We start from the raw sequence: 22,825 nt of genomic DNA, 5'->3' as shown, positions 1-22,825 counted from the left end.
AGCCAACAAGAAAGTTATTACTATTAAGGTGTTTAAGTTTGAGTCGATAACATGTTTCAATGTCTTGCAGCAAACACTAGTAAAGATATCGGCCTGCAGTTTACCACTTGGTTCCGAAGTCCACCCTTGTGAACAGGCACAGCGTTACCCATATTCCAGTCTGCTGGTAAATCACAATTATTAACAGAGAGGTTAAAAATTATGGCTAGATATTCGAAAATAATTGTTGCGCATTTTTTGAGAACGAAGTTTCAAATACCATCAGGGCCTGGAGTTGAATTCGGCTGTATTTTTTTAAGCAATTTGGATATTCCGAACTTGTCAATGAAGATGTCCGGCATAGGTTCACAATTACAGCTTCAGTAAACCGGCAGTTGGCTAGGTACGGTTCTTGCAAAAACTCATTCGAAATATTCATTAAAGCGCTTTGCCTTATCTGTATCGTTATTTATTGTGGTATTATTAAGGGTAACTGCCGGAATGCCGACGTCGTCCTTACGGTTTGACTTAACCCACTTCAATAGTCCTTTAGGGTTTTTCTTCACCTTTGAGCCAAGTTTGCAAAAGTAATTTTTCTCGGGTGCTTTGATTTGAATTGTAATTTCATCACCCAAGTCCTTTAGCAATTTATATAGGCGTTGATCTGGACATTGCATATATCATTTATATTTATGTTTCCTCGTCTTAATAAGTGATTTGTCAGTGTTCGTGAACCATGGCTTATTATGTCCTAATCTTTGAGTAAGAGTCTTGTACGGGATATACTGCTCAGGAAGAAGCAAGACCTTCTGTTTGAATATCGACCATAAATCAATGACGTTACACGTAGTGCTGCTAAATACAAATGGTTCCAAGGATTGTTCTGATTCCAGTGCAATTTGAGCATAGTTTCCGCGCTCGAAGAAATGAATTTTACGTGTTTTTTTTTTACTGAACAATCAGCTCGCGCAACTACTGTATAGTGATCGCTTATGCCGGGAAACATGGAAACCAAATTTATCAGACAATTTGTATTTGAAAACAAAAGACCTAGGGTATTAGAAGAGCCGCCATATCGTCGAGTGGGAGTATCAACAAACTGGAATAAACGGTGCGTGGTTGTGAGTTCGCTAAAAACCAGAGATAAAGAGCCCTGCGGTCAAAATACAGGCACTTTGTTAACCCAGCGAACATCGGGCATATTATAATTTCCTCCGAGCAAGAAGTAATCTGTTGTCACTTTATCTAAAATACCTGAAAGAGAAGTAAATGAATGACTGTTTCTATCGCTAGGTGGACGGTAAAATGCTCCAATTGTTAGGTGTTCTCTATTCTGAAGCACAACTTTGCACCAAGCAGTTTCACAATCGGATCCAGTGAAGTCGAGCATCAAGCTCGGAATAAGCTTCTTTAAGAGCAGAAAGACGCCTCCACCATGTGTATTTCTGTCCTTACGATAGGCTTCATAATCAGCAAGAAACACTTCGGAACTCGTGATAGTATCATCCAGCCAAGACTCAGTTCCGATGACAATATTCGAGTTTAAGGTTGATTACAGAGCTGCTAGTTCTTCCATTTTATTTTTGATGCTGCGGCAGTTGATACGCGTTACATCAAATTCAGAAACAGCGGTCGGCCGGAGACAAAGATTGCTGACCGAAGATCGGCGAACAGTCACATGCTTTGTCGAGATTACTTTTTGATTTCTTTACCGCATCAGTTTAAGCATCATAAAAATATGTACAACCACCAATAGTCAGCTGATCTGCTTCATGAAACCGAGCCAGCGTGGAGAAAATGAAAGCAGTCGCAAGGAGCCATATCTGCTGGGAAGGAATCGGCAGCAGCATTTCATTTCATTTCATTTTTACTTCCTTAAATGCCCATTTTCAGGTGCATTACATAAACGGTGGGTACAATGTTTTTCATGTCATACATAGTAGTCATGTGGTATAATGATAATAGATAACTGTTGTCTCTGCACGCGAATTTCGCCGAACAGGATGTTGCTCAAATGTCGTCGGGAAGGTCATTCCAGTTGACGGGGGTACGAGAGAATGAAGACGCAAAGGTGACGGTGCGTGCATGAGGACGGCAGATCTGGAGTTGATGGCGAGTGCAGCTATATATGCGTGCTTGTGGGGCCATGTAGTGTGGAGCTCGTACAGGGCTGTAAAAAAACTTGCGAAATAACACATGGATTGCTGTGCGGTTACGCAACTTAAGTGGCTGTAAGCCCGAAATGGATTTCGAATATGATACGCTCATGGTGTAATGGTATAAGGGGTGAATAAATCTAGCGGCGCGGTTCTGCAGAACTTCTAGAGCATTAGTCAGATAACTTTGATGTGGGTTCCAAATGGGTGATGCATATTGTAATTTTGATTTCACAAGTTACTCATAAGCAAATAAGATGACATGCTTGGGCGCGGTGCGAAGATGACGTCTTAGAAAACCAAGCGGTTTGTTAGCTGAAGAAATGATGCTAGTTATACGCGTTTTCTAGGACAGACCAGCGCGTAAGGTTACGCCCATATGTAAGAATGCACTGGCAGCATGAGAACTGAGGCTATGGGATCAAGGGACACGAGCGGGTTACGGCAACGATGAAAAGTCGGCACATTGCATCCTTGTCGCGAGCAGAGTTACCAAATGATTGGAAATATGCCAAGATTACACCAATACCCAAAACAGGAGACCGCTCATTAATTACTTCATACAGGCCCATCTCAATACTCTGCACATGCGCTAAGACATTCGAGCATATTATCTTCAAGCATATTATGACGTTTGTCGAAATTAATAACATCATAGATTATAGGCAGCACGGGTTCCGTAAAGGGCTATCGACTACAACGCAGCTAGTCGAAACTGTTCACGACATCGCAGCAGTTCTAGATAGGCAAGGCCAAGTTGATATGATTTTCTTAGATTTCGAAAAGGCATTTGACCGCGTGTCACCAAAAGTTGCTTATAAAATTAAAACCGATATTAAAAAATGAGTCACTGCTACAATGGATAGAGGCATATCTTTCATCAACGAAACAAAGCGTGTTCATTGCTGGAATGTGTTCAAGGCCGGCACTTGTTCGTTCCGGCATCCCACAGGGATCTGTTCTCGGCCCGTTATTTTTTCTTATTTTTATTAACGACATAGTAACGAATATACCGGTGAAAATCAGGTTGTTTGCAGACGACTGCATCCTTTATAATGATATTAACAGCCCAAGAGACCAGGCCGTATTAAATTCTTCACTTACCGCTATCGAAACATGGTGCTTGACATGGCAAATGAAGATAAATACAAAGAAAACAGTAGCAATGACAGTCACCAGGAAACGGCAACCATTACCCTTTAAATACTGCATCAATGGACAGGTTCTCTCTTCTGTACTAAGTTACAAATAGTTAGGTGTAATTCTAACATCCGACCTCAGATGGAATGAACACTTAACCTACATCACAAAAAAGTCCATGCAGAAACTGGGATATCTGAGGAGATGTTTGCGACAGTCAACAGAAGAAATAAAACTTATAGCGTATAAAACCTACATTAGACCAATCCTTGAATATTGCTGTATTGTATGGGATCCATGGACCCAGCAAAATATCAATAAGTTGGAGAGCATCCAAAGAAAATCGGTAAGATTTATATTCAGTTCCTATAGCTGGCGCACTTCACCAAGCCTACTTGTTAAACAGGCTGGCTTAGACCCACTACGAATCAGACGCTATCGGGAAAGGTTGAAGATCTTGTATTTACTGTACCATGACAAACTAGGAGTAGAAAAGAATAAGTACATTGAACAAGTCACTAGACGCCCAACGCGATCGCATCACTCAAAAAATTAAAGGAATATTGTAGTAAAACCGATGGTTTCAAAAATTCATATTTCCCACGAACGGTCCGAGATTGGAACTTGCTGTCTCCAAACACAGTGGAAAGTCGATCCGCCGAGTCATTCTGCAGCGCGCTAAAGAAAAACATAGGTATGTAAATTTTTTATTGGAAACAGATGAAGTATAACCTGTCTTATTTATTTGTTGTGATTTTTCCTATCACAGCGATGGTCTAAAATTAGCATTCATGTGCCTACATTTCTTTTTACTTTTTTATGCGAAAACTGTGCTAAAAATGTTTTGCAGTGATTTTTATGCTGTGTTATGTTTGTTTCTATCTTATTTCCCACTCCTGCCTAAGGCCTCAAATAAGGCTGGCAGTATCTTCGAAATAAATAAATAAACTCCATTAACCAAATTTTACACCAATCATGAATGGCGTTAAGGTCGCTTTGGAGGGAGAATTGATCAGATGTGCTATAATAGTTTGATAAACACAATCATCAACAGGCATGCGGATTTTATAGAACACAAAGGAGGGAAAATCATTTACGTATATTAAAAACAGAAGAAGGCATAGGACGGAACCCTGAGGGACGCCAGAAAACAGAGAAAGTGCAACTTTGCAAAAGCTGCCAAAGACATCAGAGAATGGAACGGAAAGCACAGTGGAATCCGTGGTCGTTTCCAAAGAAGCCATAGACTAGACTTCATGATGATATTGGTGGTCAATTTCAAGGACAACACTTTTGCGTCCGAGTCAATGCCCACCATGAATGAGTAGAGGTGGTTCCCGTTCATGCGCCCTCAGCGGACGCCACGACTGGATGCCCGCGAAGCATATATTCCACACATGGCGTTCCAGACATCATAGTCCCCGACAACGGCACCGCATTCATCAGCGAAAAATACGCTAACCTCTTCAACAAGAACGGCATTCGGCGAATCCTTATCCCGCCATACCGCCCAGCATCTAACAGAGCAGCAGAACGCGTCGTGCAGACAATTAAGGGGAAATTCAAGAAGACAGTGTCTGGAGGTATCCAAACAAACATTGAGAGGCTCCTGCTGTCCTAGAGAAACTGCAACGCACGCGTTTACTACGTTCCCACCCTGCTAAGCTCCTAATGGGCTGCTAGCTGCAAACTCCCATTCGACGAATGCACCTCGGCTTAAGGGCGCATGGAACTCAAGTAACTGAAGCAAAATATGCGCTGCGTTAGTAACTCACGGAAAAGATCTCCGCCTTCGTCTGGCGAGCCCGTCTTTGTTCGAAACTTCCGACCAGGCCCGGTTTGGATTCCCGGAACGGTTCGCCATGCCACAAGTTTTCGTCACTTTAAACACAATTCGAAGACGGACCGCTGTGGTACCGGCACGCGGACCACTTGCGAGGAGCCTCTCCCTGCACCAGCTGCGACAGCGGACGCTCCCCGCTTCTTTTCAAACAGAGGAGACAATCTGTCTCCAGCCAGCACGTGTACTGCTGTGCGGCGCGCCTCTTCCGGGGCCCTCCTCAGGACACGTCTGAGACCATTTTTTTTGGGTTAGTCTCAGGACTCGCCCATTTACAATGTCATTACACAACTGCACCCCGAAAAGCATCGCGTCGCAGAGAAAGGTACCTAGAGCGCCACGACTAAATTTAAGGCTTCCTCAGGATTTGATGTGAAAGTGTAACTGTCATTTGCCAAGATCAAGGAACAAAGGTCTATTCCTCCCTTCCTCCCTCTCTAACTCCCTTTAGCGACCCTCAGAAACGTTCGCACTTTATTTGATGCCGTACTCAAACTTCACCCAGTCCAAGCTGTCATACCTGTACATAATCATGCTTTATAGCGAAAGCTTTGTTAGCTCTGTATAAGCCATTTAGAACTCAGAGTTCACTTTGTTCTTGGTAGAAAGCAGGTATACACCATGAGCAAGGAAGTTTGAAAGAGGAATATTCTACAAAGGAAGACGACGCAAAAGGCGTTTTGTGTACGCCTGACAAGGCCTCGCCTACTGGCGAGAAACATTGCACTCTGTACGCTACAAAATCTGTTGAAAAATATACATTGCACCTTTCATTACATGCAGAAAACAGAAGTATTGTGAACAGGGCATTGTATGAAATTAAAACTGTAAGTATTACAAATTACAAGACAATTTTTCTCCCAACAAAAGATTCCGTCACAAGCAGTTAAGTTATTGTAGTGCCAAAAGGGAAGAAGTATCAGCAGTTCCGTAAATAATAATGACAACAAAAGATTACTTCCTAACCAGTCAAGTTATTACAGTGTCAAAAAGCATGAAGCAACAGTTGTATGGATATATACCAATAATATAACAAGAAACACAGATATACAAACGAAGCACTAACATGAATGAGATAACTAGAAAGAGGCAGGCTATTTTGGTTCGACCAGAAGTGCATTTTTACCCGTGATTTTTAAATGCATGGTGTCTCTACAGCCACTGCGATATCAATAAGATCTGGAATCAAGATTAAAAGGACAGGTATCTGGTAGTCTAACCATTGTGTCCCGTAGGAAGTTGTAACTTTTTATCTTAGAAAATTAATTTTCCCTAAAATTATACCTTCATTCCTGACGTTGGTGCATCCCAAGAAACTAATTTAGGTAAATTTTTATATGGGTGAATATGTTCAGTGCCAGGCGCTGGCAGGGGGTACAACCGCAGCCGTAACGCGTTAGGCGTAACGCCTTTGAGGTTGAGGTGTCCACCGTGAAACTAGACAGCTACTGGGCCGTTCCTTTCTTCAAAACTAACCAGCGGCTCTCCCGCCATTCACTCTCTCCCGTCTAACAGAAAGAGTGAAAGAAATAGGCGTCTTTCGCCTGCTTCATAGGGCGGCCGCTCGAACACAGGTACTGCAGCTCAGTGTCCGAGCGCAGAAACACCACCGCGGAGCCCAAAGGTGCTATGTTGCCAAACTAGCAGACACCATCATATGCGTGCAACTTCCATAGAGCGGAGGGCTTCCAAAGCCTCGGGACTTTCCTCCAGGACCCGCTACATGCGCGAGATGTTGCTTAAACGAGCTTCAAAAAGAGTAGTGTTTGCCGTCTATTATGAGTGTCCGTTAACGCTATCTCCGAAGTTAGCTTTGCAAACTATGCGCAGAAATTTTATTTCACTTATAACAATGACAATGTGAAATCGGAATCACGGAGAAAAACTTATGCGATTGCAGGGCTGAGAACATCAGTCGGAGTCAGCCGTGAACCTTCCAAATGACGCAGAACAGCGCCTTGAAGAAAAGGATAAAGGAGGGAGTGAAAGAAGGAAGGAAGAAAGAGGTGTCGTAGTGGAGGGCTCCGCTGGAGCCTCGGCAAACCCGAAGCAGCTTTCTCTCTCTTTCTTCTTCACTCCCACTTTACTGCCTACATCATCATCGCTGTTTTGCGTTTTACTGCCAAAGCACTACTTCACAAGGCCTAACCACCTCATCGAGTTTGCGTGAAGGTTGACTTTCAGGGTAACCTTGGGAAAACAATAAATAAATAAATAAGTAAGCAAATAAATAAATAAAAAAATAAATTAATAAATATTGATGCAACCGAAACTGGAACTCGCGTCGTCGCGAACAGATCAGTTTCGGTGGCCAGCGCACGAGAGCATTATGTTATCGCGGCAGCCGATCACGACTCGTGTTAAACTGACACACACTCTCGCGCTGTGCATTGAGCATCATTGTATTCATCAAGTAATACTACTACTGAGCTAATGTCGTCACCAAACGTGCCGACAACCAAGCAAAGCACTACCATGAACTAACCAAGCTAAACACATGCTTTCGAACGTCTATTCGGTTTAACTACGTTAAAACCCTGACAATTTTTTCCTTTCGTCCCTGTCCTCCTCGCCACGCCAGCTGTGGCTGAGGTTAAGGTGTCCACCAAGATATGAGGCAGTTACTGCGCCATTTATTTTCGTCAAAAGACGCAGCTGCAGAGTTCAATGCCGCGTTGACGAGGTGCGAAGAAGAGGAGTTCGCTACGGATGTTCTCAAAAAGTGTGCGCCGTGAGATGCTCGTGGGTTCGCTATGCCGGCGGGAGTAGATATTCTCCATTCTGAAAAGCAAGTCGGAAGCGTATTCATGCCAGAGCAGAACGTGCCAGAGCGCACTGCTAATGGCGGGGCTGACACATGAAGCGGTGAAGCCCAGTGGCCAAACGAGTTCGGAACACACAGGCTAAGGCAAATACCTAAACGTGCTCGAAAAAAGCAGGCCAAAGCCAAGTAGATAAACATGCTCGAAAAGAGGTGCAAAGCCAAGTAGCTAACCGTGCGCGAAATAGAAAAGCAAAGCCAAGTCGCCATTTGTGTCTCAGGTTGGCTCGTCAAGTGTGCATAAAATGTCTGCGAAATACTTGGTCAGCGCTGCGGTCCTCGTTGCATGCATGCACCAGACCGACCTTACCTGCCGGAAACTCCGCTAATTCCAACCAGCTTTTCCTGAATAATGCGCTAAGCCAGCAAGCTTAGCTCTACTATTTGTTTTTCGTTTCTTGTCTCAGTGAGAAGTATTGCTCCTTATGTGATATTAAGCGCCGTTTATAGTACTGCGCTGCTCGCAGAGTGAACAGTGCACACATACGGTCTGCTCGGCATATAGCACTCATACTCCAAGTGGGATTTGATACAGTCCAGAGGATGAGATCGAGCAGAAAGAAAAGTAAACTTCCATACTGGGGAATTAAATTGTTTAGTTCGGGGGGTGGGGGGGCGAGGGTGTAGTACAGTAATTACAATGCCCTGGTCACTATAACGTACCAAGAAGTCTTAACATGGCGTTACATGAATTCGTGCTTCTCATATCATAGGGCATGCGTAATAGGAGCTCAATCACGCAGTGGCAACAGAGTAGTTGAGTACCGGAGCTTCCGAGGTGGTAACGTGGTACATTCATTGAATTATCTGTGTTTTGAATGGTCTAATGCACATTTTTTACTGGCAAGAGATATGCAAAAATGCAAAAACACCCTCAGCAAAGCAGGGGGCGTTAGTACTCACTCGGAACACAGAGTGGCGACGTGCCAATCCACTGTCCAAAATGGCAGCGAACCCCTCCTCCTCGTTGTTGAAGCTCCAGCGAGGGGTTGCATTCGTAGATTGCGAGAGACCCATGAGAGACGCTCTGACCTGCCCGGAGCCGCCCGTTTTCCACGAAAGGGAGGTCCTCGATGCGACAGTCGTCTGCAGGAAGAAAGGAGGCCGTGCACGAACAAAAGACACCCAACGCACAAGAGGGACTGCTTTCAGCACTCTGGTCCTACATATTGATAGCCTCCTTGAGCTTTGCCAGTGCTTCACGTTCGAGGCTGATGCAGCTTCTTCTATCACCCGCCGGCAGCTGCCGACCGCGTCGTGCAGCTTTATGTTGCACAAGGAATCGCACTATTCGCATTGTTCGTAACTCGTGATGAAGAGCATTGTTTGTGTTTTCAAGCTTTGTTTCGTTGCTTCCTTTTCGTGGCAATATAATGAATGATATTCGGCGCACAGGAATGCGTTTTATGATGAGAAACTAAACCATTTAAGTTTGTTAAAAGGGCACCACGCTTTTTGTTTTTCCTGCGTTGGCGAGGCTATTGCTAAGAGCGTTGTAGAAATTGGCGCGCACAAACAACATTTGTTAAGGCATAAAATTCAACAGCAGAACTCAAGGTCGCAGGTATGACGCGGCCACCGCTACATCTCCTTTTCTGTATGAACGATATCAAAAACTCTCTCTTGAACTGAGATTTCGGTGATGTCGAAGTTAATCCGGAGCACACCGCTACGGTGTGCTTCACGCGTGGATGCAGTGTCGCTATGGCGTAGAAGAAATGCACCCGCTGACAATAAGATGAAATTATGCGATGTAATCACACTCTGCTTGTCCACTTTACTCAACCAGTGATGGAGTTGGCCGCTACCACTTCGTACCAAACCTCGTATACTCACACAACAAAAGAGTGCATGTTGGTGAAGACGGCTGCAGTCAAAGCCATGTGTGCACTAATTGACGGCGCCATCGATCCGACCCCGGCAATGCATTCAACACGTACAGATTCTGCCAACCTGTCTTTGCGCGCTCAACGTTTCCCTGTGGTCTCTCGCTGATGCGTCCGTGTGCACGCCTTTTAACACTCACCCCCCTCTGCACATAGACGATCAAAATTTCGTGATGCATGAAAATAGCGAAATCCTCCTTGGTGTCCTCGTTTTCTTCCTTGGTTCTCCTCGTTCGCCCAGGGCACGCACTGCGCACGGCACGATTTCAAGGCCACGGCGCACTTCCCGTCCCTATGCATTGATTCGAACCAGTAAGCGCGCCTTTGTTCATGCTCATTTACCGCTTTCATTATTAAAGAAAACTGTAATAAACTGATGTGACGTTTTAAAAAAACACAGTATATTTATTGCTCACGGAGAAAAATATATTTCAGTGGCAAAATTTTGGACACTTGCCACAAGGATTATAATATTATAGGAGAAAAAATCTATAAATAAAAATCTAGAACATATGTTTTATACGTAGCTATGTCACAGATGACTATTCAAAGTTACCGAACTCTATATGCTAACCTTTCCGATTAGTAACAAAAAATATGCTGTGGCATAACTAATGTTGAACCTCGTTAGAGAGCGAAAGCTCTGGTGTATCGGGCAACTGGAAGCGGCTTGACGTCTGTAACATTCCGTGCGTTCCGGGCAACTGACAGCACCGGAGCTTGTCGGAGCGACTGCGTATTCATTCCCGTCCATGTCGCCACCGTCTGTGGCGACAGCAACCCCGGTAGGCGCGTTTTCAACGCGCCGACTAACGGCATGCAAATCACGTGACTTACATTGCATTATATCGTATATTTCGTCATCCGTTCACCCACTGTTATTCTTGCATTTTACTGAATTCTTTTTCAAGGTCAAGCTTAAGGTCACGTCACGTGTTTAGCAGTTGGAGTTATCCATTTCTATAGCAACATATATATCAACTGATTAATTGCGGTAATTAACCTGTCTAAATAGTGTTACCTAACAAGGCTAAACTTCCTCTTTTCAATGATGTATTACATGTGGACATTATTATGTTTACCACTAATTATGCTTCTTACTATACTATGACGTCATCATGGTTAACCACCTCACGAAGGCCTTCGACAGCGTCCGACACGAGGCGGTTTTCAGAGGTCTGGAGTAGGTAAACGTGGGCAAGAGAACATACGAGTACATCAAGGACTTTCTCCGAGGGAGGAAGGCGGAGATTAAATTCCAGGGTGCAGAGTCCCCCAGCATAGGGCTGCGAAGCAAAGGTACCCCGCAAGGAGCCGTACTGTCCCCCTTACAATTTACCATAGCGATGAGAGGTCTTCCGGCAATGCTGAACAAGATCCCCGATCTAAAATTCAGCATGTACGTGGATGACGTAAACATGTGGATGAATAGCGGAAGCGACGCGGAAATTGAGTGGAGTCTGCCAAGGGCAGCAGACGTAGTGGTGAAGTACGCGGCAGAAAGAGGCCTGGCGTACTAACCGCACAAGTTAGAGCTGTTTGCATATAATAGCGGTGGGAGGCCTGGAAGTTGCAGGGTCGAGGAAGTGAGGATCCTCGGCATGTTTATCAACAATGAAAGGCAACAACACCAAGAGCGTAAAGAAATTAGCCACATCTGCAGACCAAGTGGTAGGCATATTCAGGAGGGTAGCGGTAAAAGGGAGAGGCCTAAGAGAAAGGAATCTCCTGAGAATGTCGCAGGCGTACGTAATAAGCCGGATCTCCTGCGCGACGCCGTACCTAAACATGAGCAAGGCAGAAATTGAGAAGGTAGACAGAATATTGAGGAAATGCTCCAAGCCAGCTTTGGGACTGCCCATATCCACGTCGACGGAGCAGCTTGAGAAAATGGGGGTAGACAAAAGATGGGTTGAGCTGGCAGAGGGGGTGAGAATATCGCTATTAGAACGGCTCGGAAATACTGAAACGGGCAGGAAAATACTCGAATGGGTAGGAATCCGGCCAGAAAGTCGCATGCGCAAGATGGTAAACATCCCGGCAGGAATCAAAGCCAAGATGTAAGACCCATCTGTTAAGTGGAAGCCCACATGGCCGATGGGACCCCCCCCCCCCCGCCCCGCACCTGTTACCAGGAGCGGTCATGCCCGGGGGGGAATCGAGGAATGTACGTCGAGGCGTGACGCCCGCTTAGGGTGAGAGCTGCGCATTCCACTGGGCTCGCGACAGCCCACGGGGACAATGCCCCCCCCCCCCCCGCACCTGCTACCAGGAGCGATCATGCCTGGGGCGGGCCCTGGGCTCCACCCACTAGTACATACGATGCAATTGCTTTGCTATTGGTCTAAATTGGGCAAGAGCTAGATTACTCAAGCTCCGCCCAATTATCGAAGGGGTTAAAACCCGCGGAAAACGACGACTTGGGACGAGCGCGCCGAGTCTCAAGCTCGGCCGTTTTTAACAGCCTTTTTTTTTCAGTGATTTCTTTAACTGCCTTGTCATCATCACCTTGTATTTTCATCCCGTCTTTAATAAATAAGTTTTGCTTTGAGAAGTTGGAATTTCTGCCCCAACCGGCAACGTGTCGCCGGACGACGACCTGAAGTACTCTTCGTACTGCTAACTGCCGTTCCCTTCAGTAGGAGGGCAGTGCCGTGACTGGTGCCGTGACCAGGATCGTCTGAGCGGCTTCCTGGAGAGCGGTTGAAGGCAGTACTTTCCTGAAGATTGACGGAGCACAAAATCTTGGGGAGAAGCCCCGGGGACCAAAGTCCAGGCGAGGTCTCGGAGTCAAGGCTCCACGTCACTGCCGAGGAGCGAGAGAAGCGGACCGACGGAGCGAAGCGCGGTGTCTTCGGCGGCATCTGTGGCTGGCGACTTCATCGGCTTGGAGGACGCGATAGGTCTACGGCGGGCTCTGGATTCCGGCAACACGTCTGCGACTCAGGACGTGACTTGCTGCTGCCACGAAGCAAGTGACATGGCCGACAGCCCGACAATGGAGTGAGTTTCCCCATTCTCACTTTACTTGCCTCGGGAGTGCTTGAGCCGCAGGGTTAGACGTAAACAAGGCACAATGGCTACTATAGGCTGGGTAGGTCGATACGACTATGAGTATGGCGCTGAGCGCGCAGAAATGTCAGAGGCCAAGCGGGCCTTAAAAAAGGAGCGAGGTGACGCTATCATTCGAGAGCTCAAGCGCCAGTTAGCTATTGCCGAAGAGAAGCTCCGGCAGGAGAGGAAGAGAATTGAGGAGGAGGAACACTCACGGAGAGCTGCGCGTGCATTGCCGAAGACGGCACAGACACAGTCATGCACTACCATCGAAAACGGCGCTGATCAAACGCTGATCGGTGCGACGATTAAAGAGGATAGCGGCATTCATTCGGTGCCTATTCAGGACAGTCAGGAGGAGAATCAGGTTCCTCCAGACGGTGCAGCGATCAGTAGAGTCGAGGAGCCGCACGTTGTGCAGTCAACCACGGGTGTTGACACACACCAGCACCCCTTGATCCCTAGAGCGGAGGTGGGCTCTGCGCACGTGCCCGGGAAAAAATTCGACCAGCGATCAGACCATGCAGGCCGAATATTGCGAAGCAGCCGAGCATGTGGTTAGTAAGGCTAATGGCGCTGATGAGCGAAACGGCACGGACTGCCTTGCCGGACGGGTTGCCCAGTGTGACACGTTGTTGCCAGTAGAAGCGCCAGTAGGCCAGACAGCGTTTGGCGAAAGCGGCGTGTGCGTGCAAACAGCATGCGCATCATTCACAGCTGCGTTGGAGAAGCCAGCCCCACAGCTGGGTAGTCGCGACTGTTTGGAGCCGGAAAACTCGTCTAACGCGGCGATAAGTTGGGCGGAAGATAAGTGGAGTCCCAGCAGCGACGACGGTAAAATTGCTCCACGCCCTGAGAGAAGCAAAGTTACAATGCCGCTTACAGCGGCGAACCGCGACCCATGCTGCGATCTCATTACGGGTCTGGGCAACTGGCGGGTCGCAAACCTAGAGGCCGGTGATGATGAATGCAATGAGCCGACCATGCCACATTCTAAAAGGCTCTCTCGATATGAGCATTTAGAGCCGTTCGCGGAAGCTTGCGCCCCATATGCGCAGACTGTCGGCGGCTCCACCGAGGTAGAAGATGAGCAATGCAACCGGAGAGCAGGACAAATGCCAGAATGGTGCACGCTGCATCAAGTAATCTCCAGTTTTATGCCATCGGGCCACGTGTTCGATCCTGGTGGATAAAGACAAACGCCTAAAGATCCCAGCCTTAACTCACTCTGCCGGGTGGCGATAGGTGTAAAAATGTACTTGTGGCTCGAGCACACAACGAGGAAGGGGGTGAGAGTGGGGGAACATGAGCACAAAAGACACTGAAGATGGTTGGACAGGCTCATGCCAGTGGGCTTATTCGGTCCTTTGCGAAATGTTTTCCTTTCTGAGGACATATAATCCATGTCTGGCGAATAGCGCCGCGTCACAATGTCTGTATTGCCCTCATTTGGATCGGGTTGCGGTGTATATGCATGAGAGCTGGAGTTATTGTATGTTTTCTTCATTCGGTATGCCGTTCCATGTTGTTGCGTGTGAAATTTTTGTAATGCTTTTATGAGAGGATTTCATTTCTGCTTGTCGTCCTGTACTTGAAATGTGTTAACTAAGAATCGTGCTTGCGTCCGCATGCCTGAAGGTATCTTCCCTAGCATGTTTTTTTCTTTCAATTGTTAGTAGGATGCAGAAGGCTATTTTTTTTGTGCTGGTACAGCGGCCAGTGGGGGCCCGGACCCTTTTGCTTTCGCGCATTTTGTATGTTGTTGAAGGCCGGATTTTTTTGTTGTGCTATTGTGGGCTTCGGTATGTTGTTTGTAGAGCAAGTGTCCCTCCAACATTCTTGGTGGGGAGGTGTTAAGTGGAAGCCCACATGGCCGATGGGACCCCCCCCCCCCCCGCCCCGCACCTGTTACCAGGAGCGGTCATGCCCGGGGGGGAATCGAGGAATGTACGTCGAGGCGTGACGCCCGCTTAGGGTGAGAGCTGCGCATTCCACTGGGCTCGCGACAGCCCACGGGGACAATGCCCCCCCCGCACCTGCTACCAGGAGCGATCATGCCTGGGGCGGGCCCTGGGCTCCACCCACTAGTACATACGATGCAATTGCTTTGCTATTGGTCTAAATTGGGCGAGAGCTAGATTACTCAAGCTCCGCCCAATTATCGAAGGGGTTAAAACCCGCGGAAAACGACGACTTGGGACGAGCGCGCCGAGTCTCAAGCTCGGCCGTTTTTAACAGCCTTTTTTTTCAGTCATTTCTTTAACTCCCTTGTCATCATCACCTTGTATTTCCATCCCGTCTTTAATAAATAAGTTTTGCTTTGAGAAGTTGGAATTTCTGCCCCAACCGGCAACGTGTCGCCGGACGACTACCTGAAGTACTCTTCGTACTGCTAACTGCCGTTCCCTTCAGTAGGAGGGCAGAGGAAAGTTTAACTCCATCTATGCCGCGGAACATGCACCCCGCGTATAACAAGGAAAGGCCAGAACATAGGGCTAAGGCTGTTACGGACGTTGAACGCCAACATGCCAAGAATGTTCAAGCGACTGGGAGTCATCAATCGACAGACGCTTCAAGGAGCCGTCGGCGTGAGGCGGCGCCACGAATGCAGGCAGCGGCGTCAACGACCCCCCTGTTTTTTACGGAGGTGAAATGGACATCCGCTGCCTGGGAACATTTCTCGGGACCGTGGTCCGCATTAGTTCACGGCGCCGGACCCACCCGGGACGCAAAGACCTCGTTTTCCCCTAAGTGTCGGCGGAGGCGGCGGCCAGCGCGGCGCGGCGAGTCACGGCAGACGCCGCTGTGTTTTCTTAAGCCAACGATGCCGTTCAGCTCGTGCTTCGGAAAAGACCTCGTCTTCCCCTAAGTGTCTTTCCCTAAGTGGAACCATCTGCGCAAGTGCAGCGGCGGTCTTTCGTTCCCACGGAGCGTTGTGCAGTGCAGGTGTCTGACCTTCGACGCCGTTTGGGCCTACATTCGGGCTTTTCATCACTGCTGCAGGATCAGCACGGACTATAACTTGCCAGGAGTGGCGAGAGTGTGTTGTTGGCGACGTCCTCGAAGGCGGATCCTAAAGACTGGACACGTGATTCACATCACAGTGATTGGACGCATTTTAAATGAACTAAATTCCCCAACTAGGGACCTGGGGGCAGAGGACCCTATTTAAGGAGCAGTTCGGCATGTGATCGACCAGCTACCAATTCACTCTTTAGAGCTCAATAAAAATGTAAATAAACCCTTTTCAGTCTCTTCTCCACCTCGAAGCCCATCTCGTCTCTTCGTCACCCCGTACTGCAGCAGACTCCCGATCCGGAACCCGTGGACATCGGCCTGGCGAGAGACGGCCCAGGCGAACCAGGCGCGAACATCTAACAACTGATGGCAGCAGTGGGATAGAAGCCCCACATCCTAACAAGTGGTGGCAGCAGTGGGATAGAAGCCCCATATCCTAACAACTGGTGGCAGTGGTGGGATAGAAGCCCCATATCCTAACTGGTGGCAGCGGTGGGATAGAAGCTCCATATCCTAACAAATGGTGGCAGCGGTGGGATAGAAGCTCCATATCCTAACAAATGGTGGCAGCAGTGAGATAGAAGCCCCATATCCTAACAACTGGTGGCAGCGGTGGGATAGAAGCCCCATATCCTAACTGGTGGCAGCGGTGGGATAGAAGCTCCATATCCTAACAAATGGTGGCAGCAGTGGGATAGAAGCCCCATATCCTAACAACTGGTGGCAGCGGTGGGATAGAAACCCATATCCTAACTGGTGGCAGCGGTGGGATAGAAGCTCCATATCCTAACAAATGGTTGCAGCAGTGGGATAGAAGCCCCATATCCTAACAACTGTTGGCAGCGGTGGGATAGAAGCCCCATATCCTAACTGGTGGCAGCGGTGGGATAGAAGCTCCATATCCTAACAAATGGTGGCATCAGTGAGATAGAAGCCCCATATCCTAACAACTGGTGGCAGCGGTGGGATAGAAGCCCCATATCCTAACTGGTGGCAGCGGTGGGATAGAAGCTCCATATCCTAACAAATGGTGGCATCAGTGAGATAGAAGCCCCATATCCTAACAACTGGTGGCAGCGGTGGGATAGAAGCCCCATATCCTAACTGGTGGCAGCGGTGGGATAGAAGCTCCATGTCCTAACAAATGGTGGCAGCAGTGGGATAGAAGCCCCATATCCTAACAAATGGTGGCAGCAGTGGGATAGAAGCCCCATATCCTAACAACTGGTGGCAGCGGTGGGATAGAAACCTATATCCTAACTGGTGGCAGCGGTGGGATAGAAGCTCCATATCCTAACAAATGGTTGCAGCAGTGGGATAGAAGCCCCATATCCTAACAACTGGTGGCAGCGGTGGGATAGAAGCCCCATATCCTAACTGGTGGCAGCGGTGGGATAGAAGCTCCATATCCTAACAAATGGTGGCAGCAGTGGGATAGAAGCCCCATATCCTAACAAATGGTGGCAGCAGTGGGATAGAAGTCCCATATCCTAACAACTGGTGGCAGCGGTGGGATAGAAGCCCCATATCCTAACTGGTGGCAGCGGTGGGATAGAAGCTCCATATCCTAACAAATGGTGGCAGCAGTGGGACAGAAGCCCCATACCCTAACAAATGGTGGCAGCAGTGGGATAGAAGCCCCATATCCTAACAACTCGTGGCAGCGGTGGGATAGAAGCCCCATATCCTAACTGGTGGCAGCGGTGGGATAGAAGCTCCATATCCTAACAAATGGTGGCAGCAGTGGGATAGAAACCCATATCCTAACTGGTGGCAGCGGTGGGATAGAAGCTCCATATCCTAACGAATGGTGGCAGCAGAGGGATAGAAGCCCCATATCCTAACAACTGGTGGCAGCGGTGGGATAGAAGCCCCATATCCTAACTGGTGGCAGCGGTGGGATAGAAGCCCCATATCCTAACTGGTGGCAGCGGTGGGATAGAAGCTCCATATCCTAACAAATGGTGGCAGCAGTGGGATAGAAGCCCCATATCCTAACAACTGGTGGCAGCGGTGGGATAGAAGCCCCATATCCTAACTGGTGGCAGCGGTGGGATAGAAGCTCCATATCCTAACAAATGGTGGCAGCAGTGGGATAGAAGCCCCATATCCTAACAACTGGTGGCAGTGGTGGGATAGAAGCCCCATATCCTAACTGGTGGCAGCGGTGGGATAGAAGCTCCATATCCTAACAAATGGTGGCAGCAGTGGGATAGAAGCCCCATATCCTAACAAATTGTGGCAGCAGTGGGATAGAAGCCCCATATCCTATCAACTGGTGGCAGCGGTGGGATAGAAGCCCCATATCCTAACTTGTGGCAGCGGTGGGATAGAAGCTCCATATCCTAACAAATGGTGGCAGCAGTGGGATAGAAGCCCCATATCCTAACAAATGTTGTCAGCAGTGGGATAAAAGCCCAATATCCTAACAACTGGTGGCAGCGGTGGGATAGAAACCCATATTCTAACAAGTGGTGGCAGCGGTGGGATAGAAACCCATATCCTAACAACTGGTGGCAGCGGTGGGATAGAAGCCCCATATCCAAACAAGTGGTGGCAGTGGTGGGGTAGAAGCCCCACATCCTAACAAGTGGTGGCAGCAGTGGGATAGAAGCCCCATATCCTAACAACTGGTGGCAGCGACGGGATAGAAGCCCATATCCTAACAAGTGGTGGCAGCGGTGGGATAGAAGCCCCATATCCTAACAACTGGTGGCAGCGGTGGGATAGAAGCCCCATATCCTAACAAGTGGTGTCAGCGGTGGGATAGAAGCCCCATATCCTAAAAAGTGGTTGCAGCGGTGGGATAGAAGCCCCATATCTTAACAAGTGGTGGCAGCGGTGGGATAGAAGCCCCATATCCTAACAAGTGGTGGCAGCGGTGGGATAGAAGCCCCATATCCTAACAAGGGGTGGCAGCGGTGGCATAGAAGCCCCATATCCTAACAAATGGTGGCAGCGGTGGGATAGAAGCCCCATATCCTAACAAGTGGTGGCAGCGGTGGGATAGAAGCCCCATATCCTAACAAGGGGTGGCAGCGGTGGCATAGAAGCCCCATATCCTAACAAATGGTGGCAGCGGTGGGATAGAAGCGCCATATCCTAACAAGTGGTGGCAGCGGTGGGATAGAAGCCCCATATCCTAACAAGTGGTGGCAGCGGTGGGATAGAAGCCCCATATCCTAACAAGTGGTTGCAGCGGTGGGATTGAAGCCCCATATCCTAACAAGTGGTGGCAGCGGTGGGATAGAAGCCCCATATCCTAACAAGCGGTGGCAGCGGTGGCATAGAAGCCCCATATCCTAACAAGTGGTGGCAGCGGTGGCATAGAAGCCCCATATCCTAACAAGTGGTGGCAGCGGTGGGATAGAAGCCCCATATCCTAACAAGTGGTGGCAGCGGTGGGATAGAAGCCCCACATCCTAACAAGTAGTGACAGCAGTGGGATAGAAGCCCATATCCTAACAAGTAGTGGCAGCAGTGGTATAGAAGCCCCATATCCTAACAAGTGGTGGCAGCGGTGGGATAGAAGCCCCATATCCTAAAAACTGGTGGCAGTGGTGGGTTAGAAACCCATATCTTAACAAGTGGTGGCAGCAGTGGGATAGAAGCCCCATATCCTAACAACTGGTGGCAGCGGTGGGATAGAAGCCCCATATCCTAAGAAGTGGTGGCAGCGGTGGGATAGAAGCCCCACATCCTAACTGGTGGCAGCGGTGGGATAGAAGCTCCATATCCTAACAACTGGTGGCAGCAGTGGGAGAGAAGCCCATATCCTAACAACTGGTGGCAGCGGTTGGATAGAAGCCCATATCCTGACAACTGGTGGCAGCGGTGGGATAGAAACTCCATATCCTAACAACTGGTGGCAGCGGTGGGATAGAAGCCCCATATCCTAACAACTGGTGGCAGCGGTGGGATAGAAGCTCCATATCCTAACAAATGGTGGCAGCAGTGGGATAGAAGCCCCATATCCTAACAAATGGTGGCAGCAGTGGGATAGAAGCCCCAAATCCTAACAACTGGTGGCAGCGATGGGATAGAAACCCATATCCTAACAAGTGGTGGCAGAGGTGGGATAGAAACCCTTATCCTAACAACTGGTGGCAACGGTGGGGTAGAAGCCCCATATCCTAACAAGTGGTGGCAGTGGTGGGATAGAAGCCCCACATCCTAACAAGAGGTGGCAGCAGTTTGATAGAAGCCCCATATCATAACTGGTGGCAGCGGCGGGATAGAAGCCCCATATCCTAAAAAGTGGTTGCAGCGGTGGGATAGAAGCCCCATATCTTAACAAGTGGTGGCAGCGGTGGGATAGAAGCCCCATATCCTAACAAGTGGTGGCAGCGGTGGGATAAAAGCCCCATATCCTAACAAGTGGTGGCAGCAGTGGGATAGAAGCTTCATATCCTAACAACTGGTGACAGCGGTGGGATAGAAGCCCCATATCCTAACAAGTGGTGGCAGCGGTGGGATAGAAGCCCCGTATCCTAACAAGTGGTGGCAGCGGTGGGATAGAAGCCCCCTATCCTAACAAGTGGTGGCAGCGGTGGGATAGAAGCCCCATATTCTAACAACTGGTGGCAGCGGTGGGATAGAAGCCCCATATCCTAACTGGTGGCAGCGGTGGGATAGAAGCTCCATATCCTAACAAATGGTGGCAGCAGTGGGATAGAAGCCCCATATCCTAACAACTGGTGGCAGTGGTGGGATAGAAGCCCCATATCCTAACTGGTGGCAGCGGTGGGATAGAAGCTCCATATCCTAACAAATGGTGGCAGCAGTGGGATAGAAGCCCCATATCCTAACAAATTGTGGCAGCAGTGGGATAGAAGCCCCATATCCTATCAACTGGTGGCAGCGGTGGGATAGAAGCCCCATATCCTAACTGGTGGCAGCGGTGGGATAGAAGCTCCATATCCTAACAAATGGTGGCAGCAGTGGGATAGAAGCCCCATATCCTAACAAATGTTGTCAGCAGTGGGATAGAAGCCCAATATCCTAACAACTGGTGGCAGCGGTGGGATAGAAACCCATATTCTAACAAGTGGTGGCAGCGGTGGGATAGAAACCCATATCCTAACAACTGGTGGCAGCGGTGGGATAGAAGCCCCATATCCAAACAAGTGGTGGCAGTGGTGGGGTAGAAGCCCCACATCCTAACAAGTGGTGGCAGCAGTGGGATAGAAGCCCCATATCCTAACAACTGGTGGCAGCGACGGGATAGAAGCCCATATCCTAACAAGTGGTGGCAGCGGTGGGATAGAAGCCCCATATCCTAAAAACTGGTGGCAGCGGTGGGATAGAAGCCCCATATCCTAACAAGTGGTGTCAGCGGTGGGATAGAAGCCCCATATCCTAAAAAGTGGTTGCAGCGGTGGGATAGAAGCCCCATATCTTAACAAGTGGTGGCAGCGGTGGGATAGAAGCCCCATATCCTAACAAGTGGTGGCAGCGGTGGGATAGAAGCCCCATATCCTAACAAGGGGTGGCAGCGGTGGCATAGAAGCCCCATATCCTAACAAATGGTGGCAGCGGTGGGATAGAAGCCTCATATCCTAACAAGTGGTGGCAGCGGTGGGATAGAAGCCCCATATCCTAACAAGGGGTGGCAGCGGTGGCATAGAAGCCCCATATCCTAACAAATGGTGGCAGCGGTGGGATAGAAGCGCCATATCCTAAAAAGTGGTGGCAGCGGTGGGATAGAAGCCCCATATCCTAACAAGTGGTGGCAGCGGTGGGATAGAAGCCCCATATCCTAACAAGTGGTGGCAGCGGTGGGATAGAAGCCCCATATCCTAACAAGTGGTGGCAGCGGTGGGATAGAAGCCCCATATCCTAACAAGCGGTGGCAGCGGTGGCATAGAAGCCCCATATCCTAACAAGTGGTGGCAGCGGTGGCATAGAAGCCCCATATCCTAACAAGTGGTGGCAGCGGTGGGATAGAAGCCCCATATCCTAACAAGTGGTGGCAGCGGTGGGATAGAAGCCCCACATCCTAACAAGTAGTGACAGCAGTGGGATAGAAGCCCATATCCTAACAAGTAGTGGCAGCAGTGGTATAGAAGCCCCATATCCTAACAAGTGGTGGCAGCGGTGGGATAGAAGCCCCATATCCTAAAAACTGGTGGCAGTGGTGGGTTAGAAACCCATATCTTAACAAGTGGTGGCAGCAGTGGGATAGAAGCCCCATATCCTAACAACTGGTGGCAGCGGTGGGATAGAAGCCCCATATCCTAAGAAGTGGTGGCAGCGGTGGGATAGAAGCCCCACATCCTAACTGGTGGCAGCGGTGGGATAGAAGCTCCATATCCTAACAACTGGTGGCAGCAGTGGGATAGAAGCCCATATCCTAACAACTGGTGGCAGCGGTTGGATAGAAGCCCATATCCTGACAACTGGTGGCAGCGGTGGGATAGAAACTCCATATCCTAACAACTGGTGGCAGCGGTGGGATAGAAGCCCCATATCCTAACAACTGGTGGCAGCGGTGGGATAGAAGCTCCATATCCTAACAAATGGTGGCAGCAGTGGGATAGAAGCCCCATATCCTAACAAATGGTGGCAGCAGTGGGATAGAAGCCCCAAATCCTAACAACTGGTGGCAGCGATGGGATAGAAACCCATATCCTAACAAGTGGTGGCAGAGGTGGGATAGAAACCCATATCCTAACAACTGGTGGCAGCGGTGGGGTAGAAGCCCCATATCCTAACAAGTGGTGGCAGTGGTGGGATAGAAGCCCCACATCCTAACAAGAGGTGGCAGCAGTGGGATAGAAGCCCCATATCATAACTGGTGGCAGCGGCGGGATAGAAGCCCCATATCCTAAAAAGTGGTTGTAGCGGTGGGATAGAAGCCCCATATCTTAACAAGTGGTGGCAGCGGTGGGATAGAAGCCCCATATCCTAACAAGTGGTGGCAGCGGTGGGA

The 22,825-nt window shown here is 48.9% G+C and overlaps 1 protein-coding gene across 7 annotated transcripts in view; it reads right to left on the bottom strand.

The window, feature by feature from the left end:
- The window catches only part of LOC144114394 (sushi, von Willebrand factor type A, EGF and pentraxin domain-containing protein 1-like), a 226,465-nt gene that overhangs the window by 120,929 nt on the left and 82,711 nt on the right, over positions 1–22,825 (bottom strand). For 5 of the 7 annotated variants that reach the window (XM_077648114.1, XM_077648119.1, XM_077648121.1 and 2 more), the window contains exon 10: positions 8,840–9,022. The exons of the other annotated variants lie outside the window; for them this stretch is intronic. In XM_077648114.1, coding sequence (XP_077504240.1) covers positions 8,840–9,022 — 183 coding nt within the window. The remainder of the gene's footprint in view (positions 1–8,839; positions 9,023–22,825) is intronic. 7 annotated transcript variants of the gene reach the window in all.

This window comes from Amblyomma americanum, chromosome 1 (assembly GCF_052857255.1).
Source record: "Amblyomma americanum isolate KBUSLIRL-KWMA chromosome 1, ASM5285725v1, whole genome shotgun sequence".
NCBI lineage: Eukaryota > Metazoa > Arthropoda > Arachnida > Ixodida > Ixodidae > Amblyomma > Amblyomma americanum.
The sequence above is the reverse complement of the archived record's forward strand: the minus strand, read 5'-3'. Positions and strand labels throughout refer to the sequence as shown.